The 23006-nt window shown below is 42.8% G+C and overlaps 1 protein-coding gene across 12 annotated transcripts in view; it reads right to left on the bottom strand.

Annotated features, from left to right (window-relative positions):
- ARID1B (AT-rich interaction domain 1B) overlaps positions 1–23006 on the bottom strand; it is a 357452-nt gene that overhangs the window by 265821 nt on the left and 68625 nt on the right. For all 12 annotated transcript variants that reach the window (XM_035108659.3, XM_035108661.3, XM_035108664.3 and 9 more), the window contains exon 3: positions 12250–12387. In XM_035108659.3, coding sequence (XP_034964550.3) covers positions 12250–12387 — 138 coding nt within the window. The remainder of the gene's footprint in view (positions 1–12249; positions 12388–23006) is intronic.

The raw sequence follows: 23006 nt of genomic DNA, 5'->3' as shown, positions 1-23006 counted from the left end.
TCGCAAACCGGAACACTTACTTCAGGGTTTGCGGCGTTTGGGAGGCAATTTGATCGACATCTAAGCTGTTCGGGAACCAAGGTACCACTGTAATGCATTTATAAGAGTTTGGTTATACTGAACATACTTAACACTTATACATAGCAAATTCCCACTGCCTTGGAGAAAAACTTTGGGAGAAGAAAGGGCTAAGGAGTAAACCCAGAGTGGTCCCTAAGATGGTTGGATGGTGCCAAGCTGGTGCCAAATGTCTTGCTCTGCTTTCCTTTGGTCCACAAAGGACCAAAGTGAGGCCAGGATCAGTGTCTTGTCATCTGGGCAGTTTAGGACTACAACTCCCATCATCCCTGCCCAAGAGAGGTTTCTTCAGTGCTGCTAACACACCAAAAACAACACAGGAGGCAGCAGTTACAAGTTACCAGTCTCTGCAGCCACAGCAGGCACTGGATTCTCCAGTGATTAGACTTCACTCCTGGAGGTGCACTCCATTGTCTTCCAAGATAGATGGATGCCAACAACAACTAAGCAAACAAAGATGTACAAGTTCTGAATGCCACTGGGACATCTGGCACTCAAGGCCAATTGTTGACAGATACTTTGCTTGCATCAGTTCATTTGGATCAGGCATAGGCAAACTAGGCCCTCCATATGTTTTGGGACTACAACTCCCACCATCCCTAGCTAACAGGACCAGAGGGTAGGGATGATGGGAGTTGTAGTCCCAAAACATCTGGAGGGCCGAGTTTGCCTATGTCTAATCTGGATCATAACTGGAAAGAATTCAGTTTTAATTCAGAAGTCTTTCAAGTAGATTCTCATATGGTCATAATATAAGACTTTGTGTTACTCATGAAAGAACAAGCATGAGAACAAGGTACTGCATGATGCATAAAACACTCAAATGTGCTATGTGCACTTTAACCAAATGGCAATATGCGAGGTCAGTAAGACGGGTTAAAACTAGAATGCAGGTCAGGACTTGACTGCTAGGAAGCATAATACTGTATACTGTACTAATCACAAGACAACTTTTCCCAACACTTGAAACGCAATCAAAGCATTTCCATTTGAAGCTACAGGAAGACACTTACTGGGATCATTGAGCATAATTCATTTGTTGTGAACAAGCCGTACAAAGTTATAAATACATGTGTCCATGTATTCCTTTTCTTTTTAACCTCTACTTTAAAAGCATTAACAACAAAACACTGAAATCTGAAGAGGTACTTTGTTCCTAGAAGGACTGTGACACTAAGAGCCCTGTGTGTATTAGAAGAGCCCAAACTTTCTGAAAAAATGAAACGTTGTCTCCAGAGGCTACAGTTTTGAAAGGAGTGTCACATGTGGAAACCCATGATGGGAAAAGCAGTTGGAGCGGTAGTGACAGAGTGGGGGAACTGTTGGTGAAAAAAGAGCAAGCATACACATACCCGGTACCATTACTCCTCCAGTGTGAACAAGTTAGCTGTTTGCCAAACCAAACCCATCTATACACAACACCATCTAAGCTGCCTCCCGCATTAATTCGTTAATTTCCTCACATGATGCCACACATGTCCCAAACCATGTTGAAGAATCTTGCATGTGTCTACTTGCAAGTAAGGTAAAAACATGGGAGTGACTCATCATCTGAATCTGTTTAATGAGAATACATGCATATAGGTCCTTCCTGCATTGCAATTTTTTTCACATTGTTCGTGGAAGTCTTCCTGGAGTGAAATTCCTGACTTAGGAAAGTTCCTTACATCTATAGTGCATGAAAAATGTGTTGGGGACAACACAGCATTTAAAACATCAGTCCTTGCGGGGGGCGCCAGTGTTAAGTCACAAATCTTCAAATATAATTTAGACTTCTGTTCTGGAGTGTCGTTCTAATAAAGATACAGTGGTACCTCGGTTTAAGTACACAATTGGTTCCGGAAGTCTGTACTTAACCTGAAGCGTACTTAACCTGAAGCGAACTTTCCCATTGAAAGTAATGGAAAGTGGATTAATCCGTTCCAGACGGGTCCGCAGAGTATTCAACCTGAAGCGTACTTAACCCGAGGTATGAGTGTAATTGGTTCTGGAAGTCCGTACTTAACCTGAAGCGTACTTAACCTGAAGCGAACTTTCCCATTGAAAGTAATGGAAAGTGGATTAATCCGTTCCAGATGGGTCCGTGGAATACTTAAACTAAAAGTACTCAAACCGAAGCGTACTTAAAGTATGACTGTAGTTTCTCAGACATCAGTAACTGCTTTTGGGAGTTGTATGAGAAGGGTGTTTGTGCCAAACATACCTGGCAATAAAAATCCTAGGTCTCATTTTGCTTTCTGCTTCCTCAGCTAAAACCCTCCATAGAAAAAGGAATACTGCAATCCGTTTTTTTCAGGAGTGGGGGTGTCAGTGGGGCAAAAAGGGGGGAAGTCTATTTCAATTGAAGGAATATGTTTAATAATAATTAGAATAAAAAGAGTTTTACAAGCTACTGCACTGGAGATGTTGAATCAATATGAGGAGAAAAGATAAGAAAGTCTGCTTTATCTAATTTGTCATCTACCAGCCTGGAGAAAACTGTTTTAAAATTTTAAAAGGGCAGTATCACAGGAGGCGAAGGTATTCAACTTAAAGGGCAAGATTAGAAGTCTGTACTTAACCTGAAGCATATTTAACCTGAAGCGAACTTTCCCATTGAAAGTAATGGAAAGTGGATTAATCCATTCCAGACGGTTCGCAGAGTACTTAAACTGAAGCGTACTTAAACTGAAGCAAACTTTTCCATTGAAAGTAATGGAAAGTGGATTAATCAGTTCCAGACGGGTCCACGGAGCACTTAAACTGAAAGTACTCTAACCGAAGCGTACTTAACCCGAGCTATGACTGTACTAAAAGCTCTAAATGAAGTTTTCTGAATTTTTAACATATTGAAATATTCTCTTCTCTATTCAGTATTAGAGCAGCACTTTTCAATGAGCTCATTTCTAAATACTGATGGTCAACTGCAAATCCTCTCACCTCAGTCTACAAATGCTGTTTCTGACATTTTCCTGCTGTTATGTGGAGTTCTTGCCTAGTTCTGCCTATAGCATTAGGCTCCCCATCCTTGCCTTATTCTCCACATTCTTAATAGGTGTTTTTTTTGTTTATTGCAGACAACTACGGTGGTGTCTCCTACAGATACTATTTCTGAATAGTATCTAACACCATTCATCCTTGTAATCATAGAATCATAGAATCGTTGGAAAGGATCTAGTTCAACCTAAGGCAAAGTTTTGTCAAACATATGTAATTATCTGCAATGCATATTCAGTGTGAGGGCACCTTCTTACACACATACATACATTCAAATAAATGAATACAAAATAGATTATACACTTTCCTCTTTAAAATTCAAGTTAGCAGAGAAAGATTCTGTTTGATATAGTTTATAGTTGTGTTTTCTACATCCTTCAGCTCTGACATGCTATCTATGCATGTATTTAGTTTGTACACTGATAGCAATGCCCAAATGTTCTTTTTAAGTTAAGAAGTGTCCCCCAATATATAAAGCACTTTTAACTATAGAACCTTAACAGATATGAATACTTGGGAAAATTGAAAACAAGGGGTCTGATGTGGAATTACAGGTTGTAAGTAGTGTAAGAGCTTGTTTGATTTCAAACGGACATTCCAATACTAGTTTAATATTTTAAGACTTTTCTCAATTACCATGCAGTTGCCAAACAAAATATAAAACGTAATTAGCAGGTGTCATCTGCGTCCATTCATGTATGGAAATTATAACACACACTCCTCTTGGTTTCCTTCCAGTCCCACAATTGCTAAGAGTCATTAAGGAAACACTTTTGTCTTATCTGTCCGCAACGGAGCTGGTACTACAGATTCAAGTCAGCACTACCAATCAGTTCAGCAGCTAAACAAAATTACAATCTCTTGGGGGTGGCAGGATTAAAGGATGCTTTTTCTTTAAGCTTTCTTGCTGTGCAAGCAGAGAATTTGGGTCTCAGTGCTCCACACAGCAGAATACTCCACCAGCCTGTCTGCCACCAGCAAAAGAATATCTCTGAACTGCAGGGCTTCCTCACGTAAATGAGGTCATAGCAGTGCCCCAAGCTTACAGTAGAGCCAAAACTCAGAAGACAGCTTACTGAATAAAGGAGGGGGGGGGGACAGCACCAAGAGTAGCTGGTTCCTCTAGGCTAATCAAGCTAGTTACCCAAAAATGCTACTTCATAGGAAACAGTTCGTTTTCTCTTCAGGGGCATCTTCCTTGCTTAACTATATATTATAGAGAAAAGGTGGACATGAATTGAGTTCATAGGACTTACAAAAACTGTACCTGTAGTTAAAAGAAGTACATTATACTAAAAGCAATCAGAAAGCTGTGCATGGGCTGGTTAATTATACAATGTCAAAATCACAGTTTAACCGACAACTTCCAAGTAAATTACTACTCAACGGGTTTTTTAATAATAATAATAATAATAATAATAATAATAATAATAATAAATTTTATATCCTGCCCTCCTGGGCCAGGACCAAATATATGATACATTAAAACACAATCAAACAATTGATTAAAATAAAGCTTAAAATTAAAATCAGGATGAAATTGGCAGCCCACGAATCACAACCATAGGGTAGGGAACATCAAGTGTTCGCCAGGGCCAGCTTTCCATGCTGGTCCCATATGAGCTGATAAAAAGAGCCCAGGAGGTAACTTACATACAGGGTCTCATAGAAGGGAGTCCCATAAAAAAGAGGGGGGTAAGACTGGGCCCGGACCAAAGGCCAGGCGCAACAGCTCTGCCTTGCAGGCCCTGCGGAAGGATGTCAAATCCCGCAGGGCCCTGATCTCTTGCGACAGAGCGTTCCACCAGGCCGAGGCCAGAGCTGAAAAGGCCTGGGCCCTGGTTGAGGCCAGTCTAACCTCCTTGAGGCCCGGGACCTCCAAGGTATTATTGTTTGCGGATCGTAAGATCCTCCGTGGGGCATACCAGGAGAGGCGGCCCCCTAAGTACAAGGGTCCTAGGCCATATGGGGCTTTAAGCACCTTAAACCTGACCCTGTAATCTACCGGGAGCCAGTGCAACTGGTATAGCACTGGATGAATGTGGTCCTGCGGCAGATTTCCACTGCATTCTGTTTTGTATTTAAACTAAACGAGAACAATACATTTTTATCTACTATCAAGGGTTAAAAAGACAACAGTGGTGTATAAATAGTATGTATAAGTGTAAGTATATAATTATGATTTTATTCAATCAAGTTGCTTCTTCTCCACGATACTGTGAGTGAGAACTAAGAGTGAGTGCCCTATAGTTTGTCTTAGTGTTACATCTGAACCAGGTGACAAAACAGTAACAAATCTTGACCACAGCTCATGGTTTGTCTGGAGTGAGACAACCCACCAGGTTCAGTTGCAATGCCAGGCCTAACCATTGGCGGCAGCAGAGGAGGAGCGAGGCGGCTGCAATTTAGCTGCATGTATTCACATACATGCTCCTTCCTAATTAGCCACAACTGGCTTAGCATTACATGCAAACCTGGCCAATATGAACCCTACTAGGCCTTGTACAAGAAACAGTGCTTCACCTTCTGGGCCATCTCCCAAGAACCATTCTGCACCCTCTCACAATTTTGCTCACTTAGAAGAAAAAGAGCTGTACAGCCCCAAACACAGTGACCATTTTCCCACATATTTTTATATAGAACTATTGGGATCTATTAATGGAAATTAATGATGTGCAAACTTTATTTTAAAAATACAGCTAGAGGTATAAAATAAAGCACCTAACCACATTATGGGGCGCACAGCTGAACCCCCAAACCTCAGGTGGTGCCTCGCTTAACGAATGCCCTGCTTAACGAAATTTCCGCTTAACGAAATGATTTTTCGAGCGGAGGTTACCTCGCTAGACGAATGCATTTTACGAAAAATTTGTCTAGCGAATCGCGGTTTCCCATAGGAATGCATTGAAATTCAATTAATGCGTTCCTATGGGCAAAAAAAATTCAATTTTTTTTCAATGCATTCCTATGGGATTCGCTAGACGAATTTTTCGCTATAAGAAAAGACCCGTGGAACGAATTAATTTCGTCTAGCAAGGCACCACTGTACACTGTTTCACAATAGCACATCCTCTCCTCTTCCCACCATCCACCTTAATTCTGCTCCAGAGAGTTGGAGAAACCTCTACAGCAGATTTAGGGAGCACACGAGAGGAAGACTCAGCAGCTCAAGAAGACAGCCGTTATCACAGAATCCAAGAGTAAGGGGATTCACAAACCTTGCCGTTTAGGGGGAGCATACACCCATTCAGGACAGGTGGAAATCAGAGCCAGAGGCTTTGGCTGGTGTACAATCATAACCTCTCCCTTGTCTTGGTTAATTCAATACGTTAATCCTCAGCCATCCGGTGATTCATTTGGAGAAAGCTTTCTCAACCTTGGGTCCCTAGTTGGACTACAACTCCCATCATTCCTAGCAAGCATGGCCTGAGGACTCAAGGAAGGTCGAGAAAGGCTGATTTAGAGATTGAACCATTGCTCCTTGAGTTGATGAAAATGAAAAACAGACCTGGCTATCATCAGCATATTGACGACACTACACTCCAAACAGCTGAATTATCTGTCACAGCAGCTGCATGGGGGCAGGAATGAACCTTGTAGCAGTGCATCCAAGTCGAGGGGGGTGAGATCAGCAGTCACCCACTGGTACACTCTAGCACTGGCATGCCACAGCAGGATTGGAAGCAGTGCCTACCCTCAAACTCCCATTCATCTCAGGCAATTGTCCAAGGAAAAGCAAAATGAAGGTTCACCAATCTTCAGGAAGAGGCTTTTGGGTGGGGGTAGGAAAAAATGAAGTTCCCACTATGCAAAAGCTTCCCACTCCCATAAAACTACCTCTGAATACAAGGCAGCTATATTCACTCTGCACAGTGTTATTTATTATGTCTTGTTTAGAATAATAAAAAAGTATCAAGCACTATTGTGACATACTTGTACAGACTTGTTTTGTGGCCAATTAGGACAGGGTTAAGGAAAGTCATGAAGGGGGAATTAATTACTTTAATGAGAAAGGAACCTCTCACAAGCTATTTATCCTCCCTCCTCAAATTCTTTCAACAATTAACTTAAAGTAGCTTCCTCAGTATTAATGGCAAAATACCTATCACTGATATCTATTGATGTAGAAAAGGGTAAGGGAGTGATATTTAGTTATAACTTATATACAGGCATCATTGGTAGTTTCCTTTTAAACAAGATCTTTTTTATCAGCTCACATTCCAATAGTTTTATTATCAAGTTAATTAATAGACTCCTGAGCTAATATCCAAATGCTAAGCAATTAATGGCACTGAACTATAAATGGCCCTGTCTATGCTTTTGCAGCAAAATCTTATACAGAAAATGTAATTCTATCACTTCAGTGATTTAACACAGGCTTTGTGAGGTTAATATTCTCAAGCAGTTACAGAATAAAGAACTGTTTTAATTAACCTTCTGTGATTTAAATATTGGAAAACAGAGGTTGGAAACTTAAAACAACGGTATATTAGCAACAACAAGGAAGTATTTTCTGGATCAAACCCAAGCCACAGATGATTTCTACAAACTTTAAATTAATTACCTTTCCAAAATTTATTTACACTTGAATATATTTTCAGTGCATTTTAAAGCTGAAATGCCTTTGCTAAGTATAACTTGAGAAAGGTTTTATAAGTAAGTAAGTAAGTAACAGTTTCAATGTTATTTGCCTTCCAGTGGTAAATAAACATTCAGACTGTAAAGGTGATGAAGAGCAATGTATCTCTAGGAGATTATGGAAATTTTATCAAAAGAGCAGGGATCCCTCATTTTCTGTCAGATACAATGTAAATATCTTGATACACCCATGTAGGAAATAAATATTGGACAGGCTTTTCCCTCCAATCTTCATATTTCCCACTTTATTCATAAGATCATATATACACAATAAATTATTCTTCTAAAGTTGCAATCCTATACACTTCTGCTTAAAGGTAAGCCCCGTTGAATTCAATCGAACTTAGTTCCAGGTAAATTGTATAGGACTGCAGCCTGAGCATCTAATTCATTCTAAAGGGCATACAACCCAACCCAAACCTTCAAACTTTACATTCACAATGGCAATGCAAGTAAAAAATCTCCACCCAAAACTTAAGTGAATGGGCAAGTCCTCCCTATGACTATCAGGGCTTATATACGTGCGTAGAGTCACCCTGGCTTCTACAATTGCATAGAGCTATGTGACTAGCTGCATGTGGATGGACATGTACACTTGAAAGCACATTCCACTCAAATCAATGTACCATAGACAAACTGCATCCACACTCAGTTGCACATTTGAATGTGTTTCTGAATGCACATCCAATTTATGGGCATGGCTCCCAAATCTATGAAGTGAGAATACGGTAAGTACGGCAGTGAACATGGAACTCCTTAACTGAATCAGGATGACTATAAACTCAAATGTGTGAAGAATCTTCGCCTCCTGGTGTGCTCTAGTCCCAAGGCAAATTGGTTACCTGCCCTTTAAACTGCAGTTTCCAAACTTGCTGAGTAATGAAAAGAAAGTAAACCAAAGGTGATCTGACAAGGTGAAATTATCATTAAATTTATTTAATCCCAAGAGATGTTCAATGTCTTTTGCTAAATATCAAAATTTGTTAAAAGAAAAGAGAGAGGGGAAAGAAAGAAAGAAAGAAAGAAAGAAAGAAAGAAAGAAAGAAAGAAAGAAAGAAAGAAAGAAAGAAAGAAAGAAAGAAAGAAAGAAAGAAAGAAAAGAGGACAGGTCAGGTTGTTCTAACATTTGCTTTTTTATACAGCATTATCTTTTTTATGTTTGCTCTTAAATGAGTTTGGAAATGCAGTCAGAAGTCAGTAACCTACACAGGAAACCTCAGCTGCCGAATGCATTTTAGAAATGTTTCGGCAAACCAGTCTTCATATAGTAAAAGCCTGCATCTGAGCTTTGGAATCTACGTTTATATACAGTAATATTGCATTCCTTTTTATAGAATAACTCCAACCCCCGGTGAAACACTATACATGTCTCTTAATAAGTAAGTTCCACTGAGTTCAATGCTGCTTACTCGCAGGTAAGTGTATGTTAAAACTACAGTCTAAACGCATTGATTTTATTATGCACAACAACTAAAAGCCATAAAGGCTTGGTGTCCTGCAGCAGCCCACCAAATACCAAACAGAACTCTGCTTGTAGCTTACAGCTATACATATGTAAAAAATAAAATCAAAAGGGCAGTAGGTTAAGCAGTTTTATAATAGCTTCCAATTGTAGGCCACTGCATGCAACGCCCAATGCACTCTGCGACAAGTATGACCTAATTCTAGCCTGAGCAGCACAGTGAAAATGCAGTTGCTGCTTCAGGAAAGTCTAGAAAGTTACTGGTGTTTTAAAATATATTATTCAAAAACACCTGATAGTACAACATGAAAAAGTATCAATTCCCTAAGATAATCTGCAAATAATTAAGAGTAATAGGACCATCAAGTTATTATTATTACTTCCAATACACTTTTGATTATTTCAATGAAAACAGACTTGCTAGCTGAATATTTTGGTCATTGTTCATTCGCTGACTTGGCAAGCCTCATTTAATAAGTGCAAGAAACCAAGCCTTTGGTGTCACAGGTCCAGGATTATGCAGGCACCTTTTGTTTCAACTTCTAAGTGCCATGAGGCCTATGCAGACAATGAAGAATACAGTACAGGCAGCAACCATTTGGCATGCAGTTCACGCCTACAAGAACACATCTGCAATTTTCAGAATGGAAAAATATATATGAAATTATAGCCACTTAGTGGTGGCTATAACTTGAAAATCATCATTAAATTTTCAAATTGGGAATTGGAAAATGTATGGTCCAAGTTTGTATCTTGTGTTATAAGTACAGTCGTACCTCGGGTTGCAAACGAACACCTCGGGTTACGAACAACCCGGGTTACGAACTTCGCAAACCCGGAAGTATTTTCGCCGCGTGCGCAGAAGCGCCTCTGCGCATGCGCAAAGCGCGAAAATAGCACTTTGCACATGCGCAAAATGGCGGTTCGGGCCCTTTTCGGGTTACGAACTGCGACCCGGAACGGATCGCGTTCGTAACCCGAGGTACCACTGTAAACAAAATGTGCATTTTCCATGTACACCATCTTGAGATCCTTGGAAGATAAAAGGTGGTATATAAATGTAATAAATAAATACTGTATACTATTGATGTTTCCCTGGTGGATTCAAACAAACCACAAATGCACATTCAAATTGTTTTCATATACAAAACTAGCAAGTTTGGACACATTCAGCCATTTGGACAAGTGTTCAAACCTCCCCTCTAAACTTTATATATTTGAAACTCCAATGTGAGAGGAGGGAAAACATTTTGTTCCTCTATGTAGAATATTCACATTCACTCATCCATGTATTCGAGTACAGCTTTTAATTGAAGAGCACAAGCATACGACTCACTTTTTGGAATTTATGGCTGCAAAAATGGGTTTGAAAACTGGTAGGAAATGCATAGTAGTGGATGGCACCGGATTGAATGCTGTGCCACCTTACCCCACCACCTCTCCATCCTAGAATACAGCAGCAACACAACCAGATGGAGGTCAAGTGAGCAGTCCCACCAGGCTGCCTGCTACTGAAAATGCCTTCTCGGGGATGGAGAACCAGATGCCTCCCCTGTGCTGCTGAACTCCTATTCTCATTAGCCCCCATCAGAATGGTCAAGGACGAAGGGAGGTGGAATCCAACAACTTCTGGAAAACCACAAGTTCCCCATCCCTTATCGGAACATCCTTCTGAGATTGGTGTTCTTTCTTTACAGAAATTCCTTTACGAGGAAAGAACAATAAAACTTTGTCGCTTCCTTAGAAAATAGGGAGGACACTGAAATGACTTCTTTTATTAAGTTTGAATACTATTCTTAATTAAAACAAAACATTTTTGCAACAGTGTCTGTCGTTTCACCTACCAGTTAAATGACACTACACACAAAAGTTCTACAAGCCCTTTAGGGGAACCTGAACTTCAGCAGCTCAGTTTTGCTAGAATGCAAAAGGATACTGACTGAATTCATTTTGGTTTCACTTTTCCTGTCTGACTGCTTCTTTTTCCAGACTGTCCTTAAGCTGTGGTTACTCCTGGGACTATACTGGAATATAGCCTACCATCATAGTTACCTGAACTAAGGGCAACAAAATCTCTCCACTACAACCTACTTCTTGTTTGTAAGCCTAAAGTGCATAGCACGCTGAGCCACCTTTTCACCTCTCCTGAACTTAATTTATTTTATAAATAAGATCCACTTTTTTATTTGGACATGAACACATTAATGCTGTCTTGTTCCTATTACCATCCATTAAAATAAATGTTTGGTTTGGATAGCATAACTGGATATAACCACAGAATAGTAGCTAGATGGAACATTCCCGTTTTAGCATCTCTAACCTGCAACAGAGTTGAGACTGCAATTCTATACACACCTGCAATTCAATAGCACTTTCCTAGGAGTATCCTTCAATTTCCACAAGTTCCATGTGAGTGTCTATGCTACTGTGTCAAGTCAGCAGTATATAAACTTTTTAATTACTAAATAATAAACCCTAAAATGCATTGAAATATGCAGATAATATCAGCTTTTGGTATCTGAGATTAAAAATCTTCTCAGTCAGAGGCTCTCAGCCGGTAGATCACAGCAAGTCAAGTCGTTGACCTAAGCGATTTCTGCCAGCTGTGGCTCATTTAAGTTTACCATGTGAGAAGTACAGAAGAGTCATCTGCTTAGGACTTGTAACTGATTTGTCTTCTACAAACAATCCTGATCTGTCTATGGAACGCTATAGCTGCAGCAGAATTGGATGGATATGTGATGTTTGCTGAATATTTTATTTCATCAGACATTTTAAGCAGGATTTGTAGTTGTAGTAGTAGTAGTAGTAGTAGTAAGATGAACCATCTATATATAACTTGTAGAAAGATGGAGAAAATAACAGAATATATACTGCCAATCCTATCTCAAAATAAGGAAGCCCAGGAGGCTTGATTTTAATCCTAGAATATCTTACTTACTCCTGCTAAAAATCAAGGCAAATCAGATGGTACAATTTAAAATGGAGATAGCTGGAAAAACTGGGTTACGTTATTAAAATAGTAGCTCAAATATGTCAATCTCTTACATAACATTTTGAAAATGCATCAATGTGAGATCAAGAGATGGGCTTACCTGCTGTGTCTGGTACCTCTGTTGGGCCTGGGACATATACTGGGCCTGGGACGGCAGATGCTGAGGTTGTGGCTGCTGGTTGTAATATGGCTGTTGGCAGTAACCGCTTACACCTTGCGGACCATATTGAGGAGGCATCTGTTAGGGGGCGGGAAACCAAACTCTTATGAATTGAGGAAATAAATAAAATTTAAGTGTGCACTCCTAATCCCATTTATACTGACAGAATCCTAACAGTTCAAATAATTCTTAAAACAGCCGTATACAGTGATCAGAATGTCTGTTTCAATGTGACTTACAAATAAACAAGCCATTCTAGGAAGTGGGGAGAGGCAGAGAGAAAGAATGAACTCTAAGTGTTAAAGCATGGCTGTCCTTTACTACAACCATAACTCTATTTCAATCACCCGCTGTTCAATTTCTTCTCCAGCAATGGTTTTACAAAATAAGATTCTTCTGTCTGGAACATCCAAACAACCAATTATCAATGTTTGCTAATGGAGCTCATAATTTGAGCAGTCCATAATCTTTACACAGCAAGGCTCAGGGTGAATTCTATGGGCTTACAAGACTAAGATCTTCTTAACTTTGATAAAGGAACTGAATCAGGCTCCAGAAAATAATTGCCCACCCCCCTCCCTGTTCTGAAGCCTTTGCCTGCATCTTTGTATAGCCGGGAGGGCACTGGAGTGAGTTAGGGATAGTCTGGCTTCTACAGAGCAGACATCCCTTGCTAGCAAACAAAACATGCATTCTAGAAGGAACTAAGTGACCAGAATGGAAAGCAAAGAAAAGGAAATGAAAATCTCTAGTGAATGTTGGAACTTATAGTGGTTGTTTTTATCTTCCTCTTCGCTACCTAGTTTCTGCTATGAAATCATATGCTTAACCTGCAATCCCACAAAGATGTAGGACCAGAATGTTCAGTCAAAAACCATTTATACTTTTTATCAACCAATCAGTTTTTCAAGTGACTAAAAGGGTACCCCTGATTAATGACAGCGGACTTTATATTATTTTTAAGTCTTACTGATTTCTGAAATACAAGTGTTTAACATTTGTTACTTTTATACCACCATTAACATGCACATGGCATGGTTAGCTAGCAGTTAAGGAAGTTATAAAAGATAAGAAGATTTCCTTTAAAGAGAAGAAAGCTTGCATAACTGGGGGGGAAAGGGAAGTGATTCAATCATCTAAAAGGTGTGAAAAGTTTAGGAAGATACCGTATCAGTCAACTGAATAAGCCTTTGTATACTCTCTGCTAAATGGGAATCAGTATAAATAAATGTAAAATGATACACACTGAAGATATTCCAGCCTCATATATATGTTGAGGAGATACCAATTGTCAGTGGCTTTCCATGAGAGAGATTTTTCGGTTGTAGTGGATGAAAAGACCAATTCAGCATGTGGCAGCAGAAAAAAGGCAAATTCTTTGTTAGAGATAGTTACCCTGTTTCTCTGAAAATAAGATGTAGCCATAAAATAAGCCGTAGCAAGATTTTTAAGCATTCAAGGAATATAAACCATACCCTGAAAATAAGACATAGTGGTAAGCACAGCAGCAATGCCGGCTGCAGCAGGAGGAGGAAAAAAATAAGACATCCCCTGAAAATAAGCCATAGTGTGTGGGGGTGGTTTTTTTTTTTTAGGAAAAATAAATATAAGACGGTGTCTTATTTTTGGAGAAACACAGTAGTTAAGGGTCTTATGCATGTTCCATTACTGCAAAGTATGCAATAGTTTCCCCTGTTCCATTTTCACTTTTCCACCCCCCAAAAATAGCAGACTGGCCAATGGTTAAACTAAACCCACTGTTACCCCTGAGGTCTGGTCATAGATTGCAAAATTTATTGTGTATGGTAAAACTTCATCATATACACACAGTTTGTGAGATGTAATCACCTCTATCACATGTGAATAACCTCTGGATAACCACATGCAGTTCTCCACTTCCAAGCCAGAAGACAGAGAAAGGAAGAATAAATGGATGATGAATGAAGGGTACAGAGGTTTGGGGGGGGGGGGGGAGAAAGAATAGATGGTGGAAGGGAGGACAGAAGCAGAGGAGTGTCTGACCCGTTTTGTTCTCACCACCACTCTATTGTTCGCAACTACTTTCTGTCATGGAAATGTGGCCCCAAAAGTCCCTGACCTATATGATTTGAATTATTTAACTAAGTCCATGACTTAATTATTAGATGCATTTGTAATAAAATATGCAAGTACTATTCAGACACACACAAAATGAAATGTTCAAGATATGACAACTACATAATGTGAAATGTTGCCGAATCAACGTAAATGTTGTATTTGCAGACTATTCAGCTGAGCAACAAACACAATATACTAGTATCATTTTTGCAGATATCTGTAATGTAGAACAGCAGTTTCATTTTTGTAACATATTTTTGATGTACTGAGATTTTGAATAAGTTCGCTAGTCTTCACAGTGAGAGCCAAATAAATAAGTCTACTACAACAAAGCAGTCAATCATTTCTAAGAAAATGTAATCTCCCCTTCCATGAAAACACAACACGATTTCATTGTCATGAATTGATAAAAACTGTCTGCCACAAACACTAGATGTCATTATAAACTGTTTCCTTTTCTGATGGAAATAAACCTAATACATGTTCATGTGCGCAAACACAAATATATCTATGTTTAAAATATGGCTGATTCCAGATGAGCTTAAAAATTGAGTTTCCTCTTTAGAATATATAATTAATTGTATCCTGCACTTTTGATCCTCCCAAAACTGATATGCAACCAGGAAGAATTGTTTTGATACACAGTAATGTTTACTCTTTTCTTTACCCAATAGTCTGAAGCTTGTAAAGTTACTTTGAACTGCAACCTTCAATATGGCAGATTCTCATATATAAATCAACTCTCCTCATATGAACCAACCTAGACCCTGCGATCATCATCTGAGGGGCTTCTTCAGTGCGTCCTCCACAAGAGGTCTAGAGTAAGGTTACCAGATTTTTTAAAATGAATCCGGGGACACAATCAATCAATCAATATTTTTTTTAAAAAAAAGAAAGAGGAAAAACGTTATTAAAAAACTAAAGAAGTAATATCTCCTCTTCTGTGGTCTTCTCTGTTGTGCGGCCTTCCTCTGGGTCCCGACCTTTCTTGGAGCGCTAGCCATGCTTCCCCTCTCCCTCCTTGCACTGCGATCCACTACAGGCTTACTTGGGAGTAAGCGTTAGCTCAGGAATTGTCCGGCGGCCACCCATCCATGCCATGGCATGCCCAGTCAGTGGGTCCGGAGCAGAGCCAGCGACGAGCGAATGGGAGGAGGCGTGCTTGGACGGGATCAGCTCGGCTCCTGCTCGCCTCTTGTCCACGATGGCCAAAGATGAGCTGGCCAACAAGCTGAGCCGCCGCTTGCAAGTTGCGGAGCACAATGGTGAAGCCAAGCAGCAGCCACAGGCGCCCAAGCACCACCCGGAGGTCGAGCTGCCGGTCTTGGACAGTGGCGCTGACGGCGAGCTGAGCACCAAGTCACAGTGGCGCACTGAGCTCAACGAGCCAGCGCAGCTCTTACCCAGCAGCAGCACCCAGCTCCACGTCTCCAGCCCCTACACCGAGTCCCCATATGGAGACTTCCAGCGAGGCAAAATGGCGGGTGCCACTGCAGCGGGCAGCTCCTGAAGCCAGCCAGAGCCAATTGTGCTACCAGGCTGGCTCCGGGCTGTTGAGACTGCCGCTGCCACGTTTCCCAGGGACATTAGATGAAATCCGGGGACATTCTGGGGATGGAATTTGTCTGGGGACAAATTTGCAAATCCAGGGACTGTCCCTGGGAAATGGGGACGTCGGGTAACCCTAGTCTAGAGGATGGAAAAACAAGAATGCGCCTTTTCTGCAGTGGCTCCCTGCTTGTGGAATGTTCTCCCCAGGGAACCTGGCGTCTTCACTACATATCTTTAGGCACCAGACAAAAACATTCCTCTTCTCCAGACCTTTGGCTAATTGAACAATTCTATGGCCTTTTAAACCCGGGGTGTGCATGTTTTTGTTTATTGCTATGCTATGTATTTTTGTGTTTTTGTATTGTAAACTGCCCTGTGGTCTTTTGGCGAAGGGCAGTACAGAAAATTAATTAATAACAACCAATCAATAGTTATTAACAAATACCCTGTCTTGCAATTAAAAAATGATTTGGCTTACAAATCTTCAGTTAAAACAGCATAAACAAACTGTACTTAATCAAAAATGGAAGCCTTCTCTCCATTGGAGGGGATGCTGTTTAATAGCATGGTTAAGGAAAGAGGAGTGGGTGGCTCATTTAATAATAAAAATAAAAGAAATCAGATAAAATGCCTTTGCAGTGGAGTCAGTCCCTGCAAATGCTATTATTATTATTATTAACTTGCATACTGAATATTCCACCTGTAGCTCCAGTTCTATTAAGACCAGAAGGCTGGTGCTCTGCTTCCTATTCACTCTAAAAGGGTGACACTGATAAAGGACCTGAAGTACAGCCCCTTAATGGGGACCTGAAGTAATGCCCCTTAGGCAAAAAAAAGGTCCACATATTCCAACAGGTTTTTATTAAACAATAATGATGATTATTCAGTGTTATTCTGACTGTTGCTATTTATGTCTGGTTTGGTTTTATTCTGTGGGTTTAGAACTGCTAATTATTCCCCTTTTTTAGCTGGCCTGGGCTTCTAAATGGAAATAAGAAGTTAGGTTAACAGTTTACAAATAAATAAAATAAACTGCAAATAAACTGCAATTTTATTTATATTTCAATAGTTTTGTTTGTTTTCTCTCTCTATCCCCACTGCATGAACTTTTTTAACTGCTAGAAACTGTTGCGCTCAGAAGCTTGAGAGGTGGCCTAGAGAAGGCATTAAGAGACTGAGCTATAAATCAGGAAGTTCCCAGTTTGAATTTTGACTCTGCTTGAACATATTGCTGACATCTCCCCATTTGCCTCATGTAGGCTGACTTGCATTGTGAAAATAACAAGCTAGTGTACAAAATTAAGCCAATGCACTTAAAGAACAGATATCCCACACAGTCAGTACTAAGAATCAGTGCCTGGGGATGTCCGTATGAAAGGGTAATAAAATAATAGTGATCTGCATTACAATATTGTTGTAAGGATTGCAACAAGATACTGAACGTGACATACTTTCAACATTTGACAGCTCTGTATTATCAGCTATGTGTCTATCTCACTTCAACAGTTATTATTAATAGGATCTTTTTTAGTATTACCAATATCTATATACTACTCTGTCTTCATTTTCTTAAAATAATACAAACAGAAAAAATGACACTATATCTAATAAAGCATCTAGCTAATATTAGACTATTTGTTCTCTTTAAAAGCTATATCTAGCCCCAAAGGTACTACTTCAATATAAGTAATCTATAAATCTATTATTATTCTCTTCAGAAAACAGCAATTAAGGCCAAATAAGGTGCATTTCCTGAGGATGAATGACAAATTGTCCATAGTTTAAAAAAAAAATTTTTAATCCTTCCAGTAGCACCTTAGAGACCAACTAACTTTGTCATAGGTATGAGCTTTCGTGTCTGAAGAAGTGTGCATGCACACGAAAGCTCATACCTATGACAAAGTTAGTTCAGCAAACATCCCCATCCCAAAATAGATCTGTCCAAGTAGGAAAATACAAAACAGGGAAGTTTGTATATGAAAAACAAGACACATTGTAAGCTTGAAAGTAGAAAGCTGGAGATGGGCAGGAGGACTTTCTCTTCTTTGACCCTAACTCTCTTCCCATCTTACAAGTCCTTTTGCCAGAAATCACTTCATTGCTCTACACACAGAATTCAAATGTCGGGACAGAGGGGACCATAAACGCATTTGATGCAAAAGATGAATGCACCTGGAACTTTTTTAAAATGTTACACATAACTGTGCGGTTTTATTCACTTACAAAGCAACAATGTAATGAATTTAACAATGTAATGAATTTGAGGAATAGCAATATAAACATAATGTACAGTATGTGAAAAAGTGTCTACTTTCTGTTTAGTAACTTGGTAAAATTATAAATATTCTTTTCACCCATGCCATCTATGTACCACAGGGCCCTCCCCATTCAGCATACAAAATGTTGCTCATCTTCTTTGTGGTTCTTCTTTTTAAATACATGCATTGGCTAAGCACTTGGAATATGCACTTGCACTCAAAATAAAAGGTTTCATTCTCAATTACAGCCAGTGTTGAACTATCTTATAAGTGTACACAAAAATTAACACTCAAGTGTATAATTGTAGTTTTATGCTCAACTGCCCAATTATGTACTTTAAAGCACGTTCAAAGGAGCCATTGAGGGCATTCAATACCTCAGATCCATAAAGTCTACAGAGTACCTTCTAACAAGACAGCTGCATAAAGAGGAATATTCCAAGCTATAAAACAAACAAAATGGTAAAGTTTCATTCAAACAAACATGAAACTGAAGGAAATGAGATTTCATAACGCTAGCAGGTAAGGAACTAGATCTGCAGGAGTTTGTGAGAAGAAGTCTCTTTAACAATAACAAAACTATTATTATTATTATTATTATTATTATTATTATTATTATTATACCTGTCACAGTGGCCGGAGTGGACTACTTCAGAGTAACGACGCTACGCAGCTCTGCATTTTATTCTTTTATTGGTGCTGCGTATTTACAGTGCTCAAGTCATTGCTATTTACACGGAGCGATGTTGTCAGTCGGTTTCAGAACCTCCTAATGGCTTTTGGCGCGTCTTTCTCCAACACAAAAGCTTTGGCAGACCCATCCTCTTGCCCCTCCTCTTCCTGCGTAATTCTGGAGTTGGGGGGATGGGTCTTCCCCCCTTACTTGCCCCTTCCTGTCCCACCTGGGACCCTGGCTCCTCTACCTTGCCTGAGCCTCGGACACGACTTCCTGCTTCCCCACTGGAATCGGAACTCTCCCTGCTTTCCCCTTTGCTCGGGGACGGGCTTGAACTCAGGAGGGGAGGGACTTCGCGATATCCCCTGTCCCTCACATCCACCCCCCTCCCAAGCTCTCCTTCACCCCTCCCCAGGCCCCCCCCATGTGTCGGTGACGACTGGAAGCCTAAAAACTCGGTGCTCTCCGAGCCCGTTGGTGTGAACACCTCCCCCCAGTCCTGCGAGCCCCCCCCTTCCGCCTGGGAGGACGGGAATCCCAAAAAGTCCGTGGCGTCAGAGCTGGTGGGGGTAAAAATGTTTTGCCAATCTGCTCCTTCCTCTGACTGGGTGGATCTTGGCGACACCCATACCTCATCCTCTGGTTCCTCAAACTCCGCTTCCCAGCGCCATGGTGAGCTGTTCTCCCGTGCCTCCTCCTCCTCCCCCTCCCTTTCCATGTGCCAGGGCTTGGGTCTGTGGGGAAAGAGGGCGTGAAATTCTTCCACCAAGAATTCCTCCTGTATCTGAGTGGCGGGAACCCATTCATTCTGGGACGGTGGAGCATCCTCCCATGCCATGAGGTACTCCAGGCCCCCCACCCCCCACCTTGAATCCAGGATGGCCGTGGCCTCATTGAGTTGCTCCCTGCTTTCCCTCTCCCCCCCTCCCTCGGGGGTTTGTTCGCTGTCTCTGAGCCTGCTGCTTTCCCTGTACGGCGACAGCAGCGATCTATGAAACACTGGATGCACCCTCATGTCCTCTGGCAGTGCCAGCCTGTATGCCACCGGGTTGACCTGTTGCGTGACCGTGAAGGGGCCCAGCCATTTGGGTGCCAGCTTTTTGCACCTCCCTCTGGTGGGAAGGCCCTCCGAGGACAACCACACCTTGTCCCCCACCCTGATGACCTCCCCTTGTCGCCTGTGGCGATCTGCCCCCTTTTTGTACGCTTCCTTGGCCCTCTCCAAGTGTTCTCTGAGCTGCTGGTGCACCGTCTCCAGTTCCTCTGCCCAATCCTCAGCCTGTGGGCCCTCCTCCTCCTCCTCCCTCTCCCTCTCTGGGAAAGATCTGAGGTCGCGCCCGTAATTGGCCTTAAAGGGCGACACCCCTGTGGAGACGTGCACTGCATTGTTGTAGGCAAATTCTGCTAGTGGCAAGCGATCCACCCAGTCCGTTTGCCGCTGGCTGACGTAGCATCTCAGGTACTGCTGCAGAATGGCGTTGACCCTCTCCGCTTGTCCGTTGGTCTGCGGGTGTCTAGCCGTCGACAAGCTGACCTCCACCTGCAGGAGGTTCATGAGCCGCCGCCAGAACCTGGAAACAAATTGGCGGCCACGATCCGAAATAACCCTTAAAGGTAATCCATGCAGTCTGAAAATGTGATCAACAAACAGTTTGGCTGTCTCTTCTGCCGAGACTGCCCTGGCACACGGTATAAAGTGACACATTTTGGACATGAGGTCCACCACCACCAACACTGCAGTCTTACCCCTGGACGAAGGCAGATCCGTGATGAAGTCCATGGACACCACTTCCCACGGCCTGTGTGGTGTGGCTAAGGGCTCCAGCAACCCTGGTGGCGCTGCTCTGACCACCTTCGCCCGCTGGCAGGTGGTACAGCCCCTTACATAGTCTCGAACATCTTCCCTCACCCCTGGCCACCAGAAGTGTCTCATGACTAGGTGAGTGGTCTTGTCCCTTCCAAAATGCCCCGCTGTAGGGTTGTCGTGCATCTGCTTGAGGACCGTACGTCGAAGCTGGGTGGTGGGTAGGTACAGCGCACCCTTGTAGAAAAGCAGCCCTCTGCGTTCTGCAAAGTCTTTTGCCTGCTCCCTCCCCCCTCTCAGTTCTCTGAAGATGCGGTTGGCAAATTCATCCGCTGCCGTCAGTGCTGTGAGTTCTGCCTCGCTCACCACTGCTGCTCCGCAGGACCATGCCGACGGGGGGAAAATGTGCCTTGGGGCTGGTGGCGCCTCCTCCTCCATGTACTCTGGCTTGCGGGAGAGGGCATCCGCCCTGACATTCTGCTCTCCTGGGATGTAGTGTATGGAGAAGTTGAAGTTCGAGAAGAACTCCGCCCACCGTATCTGCCGCTGGTTGAGCACCCTGGCAGTTCTCCAGAACTCCAGGTTCTTGTGGTCTGTGCACACCTGGATGGGGTGCTTGGCGCCCACCAGGAAGTGTCTCCAGTGCTGGAACGCCGCGTGGATCGCAAGAAGTTCCCGATCAAAAACTGTGTAGTTTCGCTCGGGCTGGGTCAACTTCCTGGAGAAGAAGGCACAGGGTCTCCACTCTCTGTTGGCGTCCAGTTGCAACAAAATGGCGCCCACAGCCTTATCAGAAGCATCTGTTTCAATGCGTAGGGGCGCGTCCTGAACCACGTGGAACAGGTTCTGGTCTGAGGCGAACACCCTCTTGAGGCTTTCGAACGCTGCTTGCGCCTCTGGTGTCCACCTGAACTTCTGCTTGCCTCTCAGGCAGTCAGTGATGGGAGCCGTAACTCGAGAGAAGTTCTTGATGAACTTCCTGTAGAAGTTGGCAAAGCCTAGTAGGCGTTGGGCATCTTTGCGCGTCCTGGGGCTGTGCCAGTCCAGGATGGTCTGCACCTTGTCCTTGTCCATTGCCAGCCCCTTGTCTGACAGCTTGTAGCCCAGGAAGTCCACCTCCTTGGTGTGAAACTTGCACTTCTCCAGCTTCACATACAGGTGGTTCTCCTTCAGGCGCTGTAACACCTCCCTGACGTCCTTCACGTGCTGCACTGGGTCGTTGGAGTAAATAAGGATGTCATCCAGAAAGACCAAGCATTTCCTGAAGAGTAGGGACCCCAGGACGTGGTGCATGAAGGCCTGGAAGCATGCTGAGCCCCCTTGCAACCCGAAGGGCATCACCAGATATTCAAAAGAGCCCAGAGGCGTGAACATCGTGGTTTTCCACTCATCGCCTTCCCGGATCCTGATCAAGTTGTACGCCCCCCTCAGGTCTAGCTTGGTGAAAATCTTGCCTCTGCGTGCCGCTGTCAGGAGATCATCCACTCTGGGCATGGGGAAAGCCACTGGCTCTGTCACCGAATTCAGCCGTCTAAAATCCACCACAAGACGGCGCTGTTGCGTGTCTTTCTTGTCCACCCAGAAGACCGGGCTGCCCCCTGCTGCCTTGCTTTCTCTGATGAACCCCCGCTTGAGGTTCTTGTCGATAAAAGCGCGCAGATCCTCCAGTTCCTGGTCTGACATGGCGTACAGCTTGGCTGGGGGTATAGTTGCCCCAGGCACCAGGTTGATCTGGCAGTCAAAAGGCCTGTGTGGGGGCAGGTGGTCGGACTCCGCTTCACTGAAGACCTCCTGCAGGTCCCAGTATGGTTTGGGTATCGCCTCACCCCCTTTGACGTGCATGGTGGCCACCGTGGCTATCGGAGGCCCCTCCCCTGGTTGGTGCTGCATGCAATGTTCCAGGCAAAAGTCCGATCCAAAAGTGATGCATCTCTGATGCCAACTTATGGAGGGGTCGTGGCGCGCCAGCCAGCTCATGCCCAAAACGATTGGGGGGTCTGAGATGGTGGTGACGTTGAATGCCAGTGTCTCTGAGTGCCTTCCAACCGTCATTCTCATGGGGGGGGTTTGATGAGTGATGGCCCCTCCCAGCAGCTCTCTGCCGTCAATGGTTGCAACGTGCAGAGGAAAATCCAGCTGCAGAAGCTGGATCTGGCGCTCTTCTGCAAAGTTTCTCGAGAAGAAGTTGGCTGAGGCACCACTGTCAATTAGGGCGAGGACCGTCAATGGATAGCCATTTGGGAGCGTGAGCGTCACTTCTAGAACCACTCCTGCTCTGGGAGGGGTGGGCTGGCTCTGCTCCTCTCTGTGC

This window comes from Zootoca vivipara, chromosome 3 (assembly GCF_965207765.1).
Source record: "Zootoca vivipara chromosome 3, rZooViv2.hap1.1, whole genome shotgun sequence".
NCBI lineage: Eukaryota > Metazoa > Chordata > Lepidosauria > Squamata > Lacertidae > Zootoca > Zootoca vivipara.
Note: the sequence above shows the minus strand (reverse complement) of the source record. Positions and strands in the feature narration are given on the sequence as shown.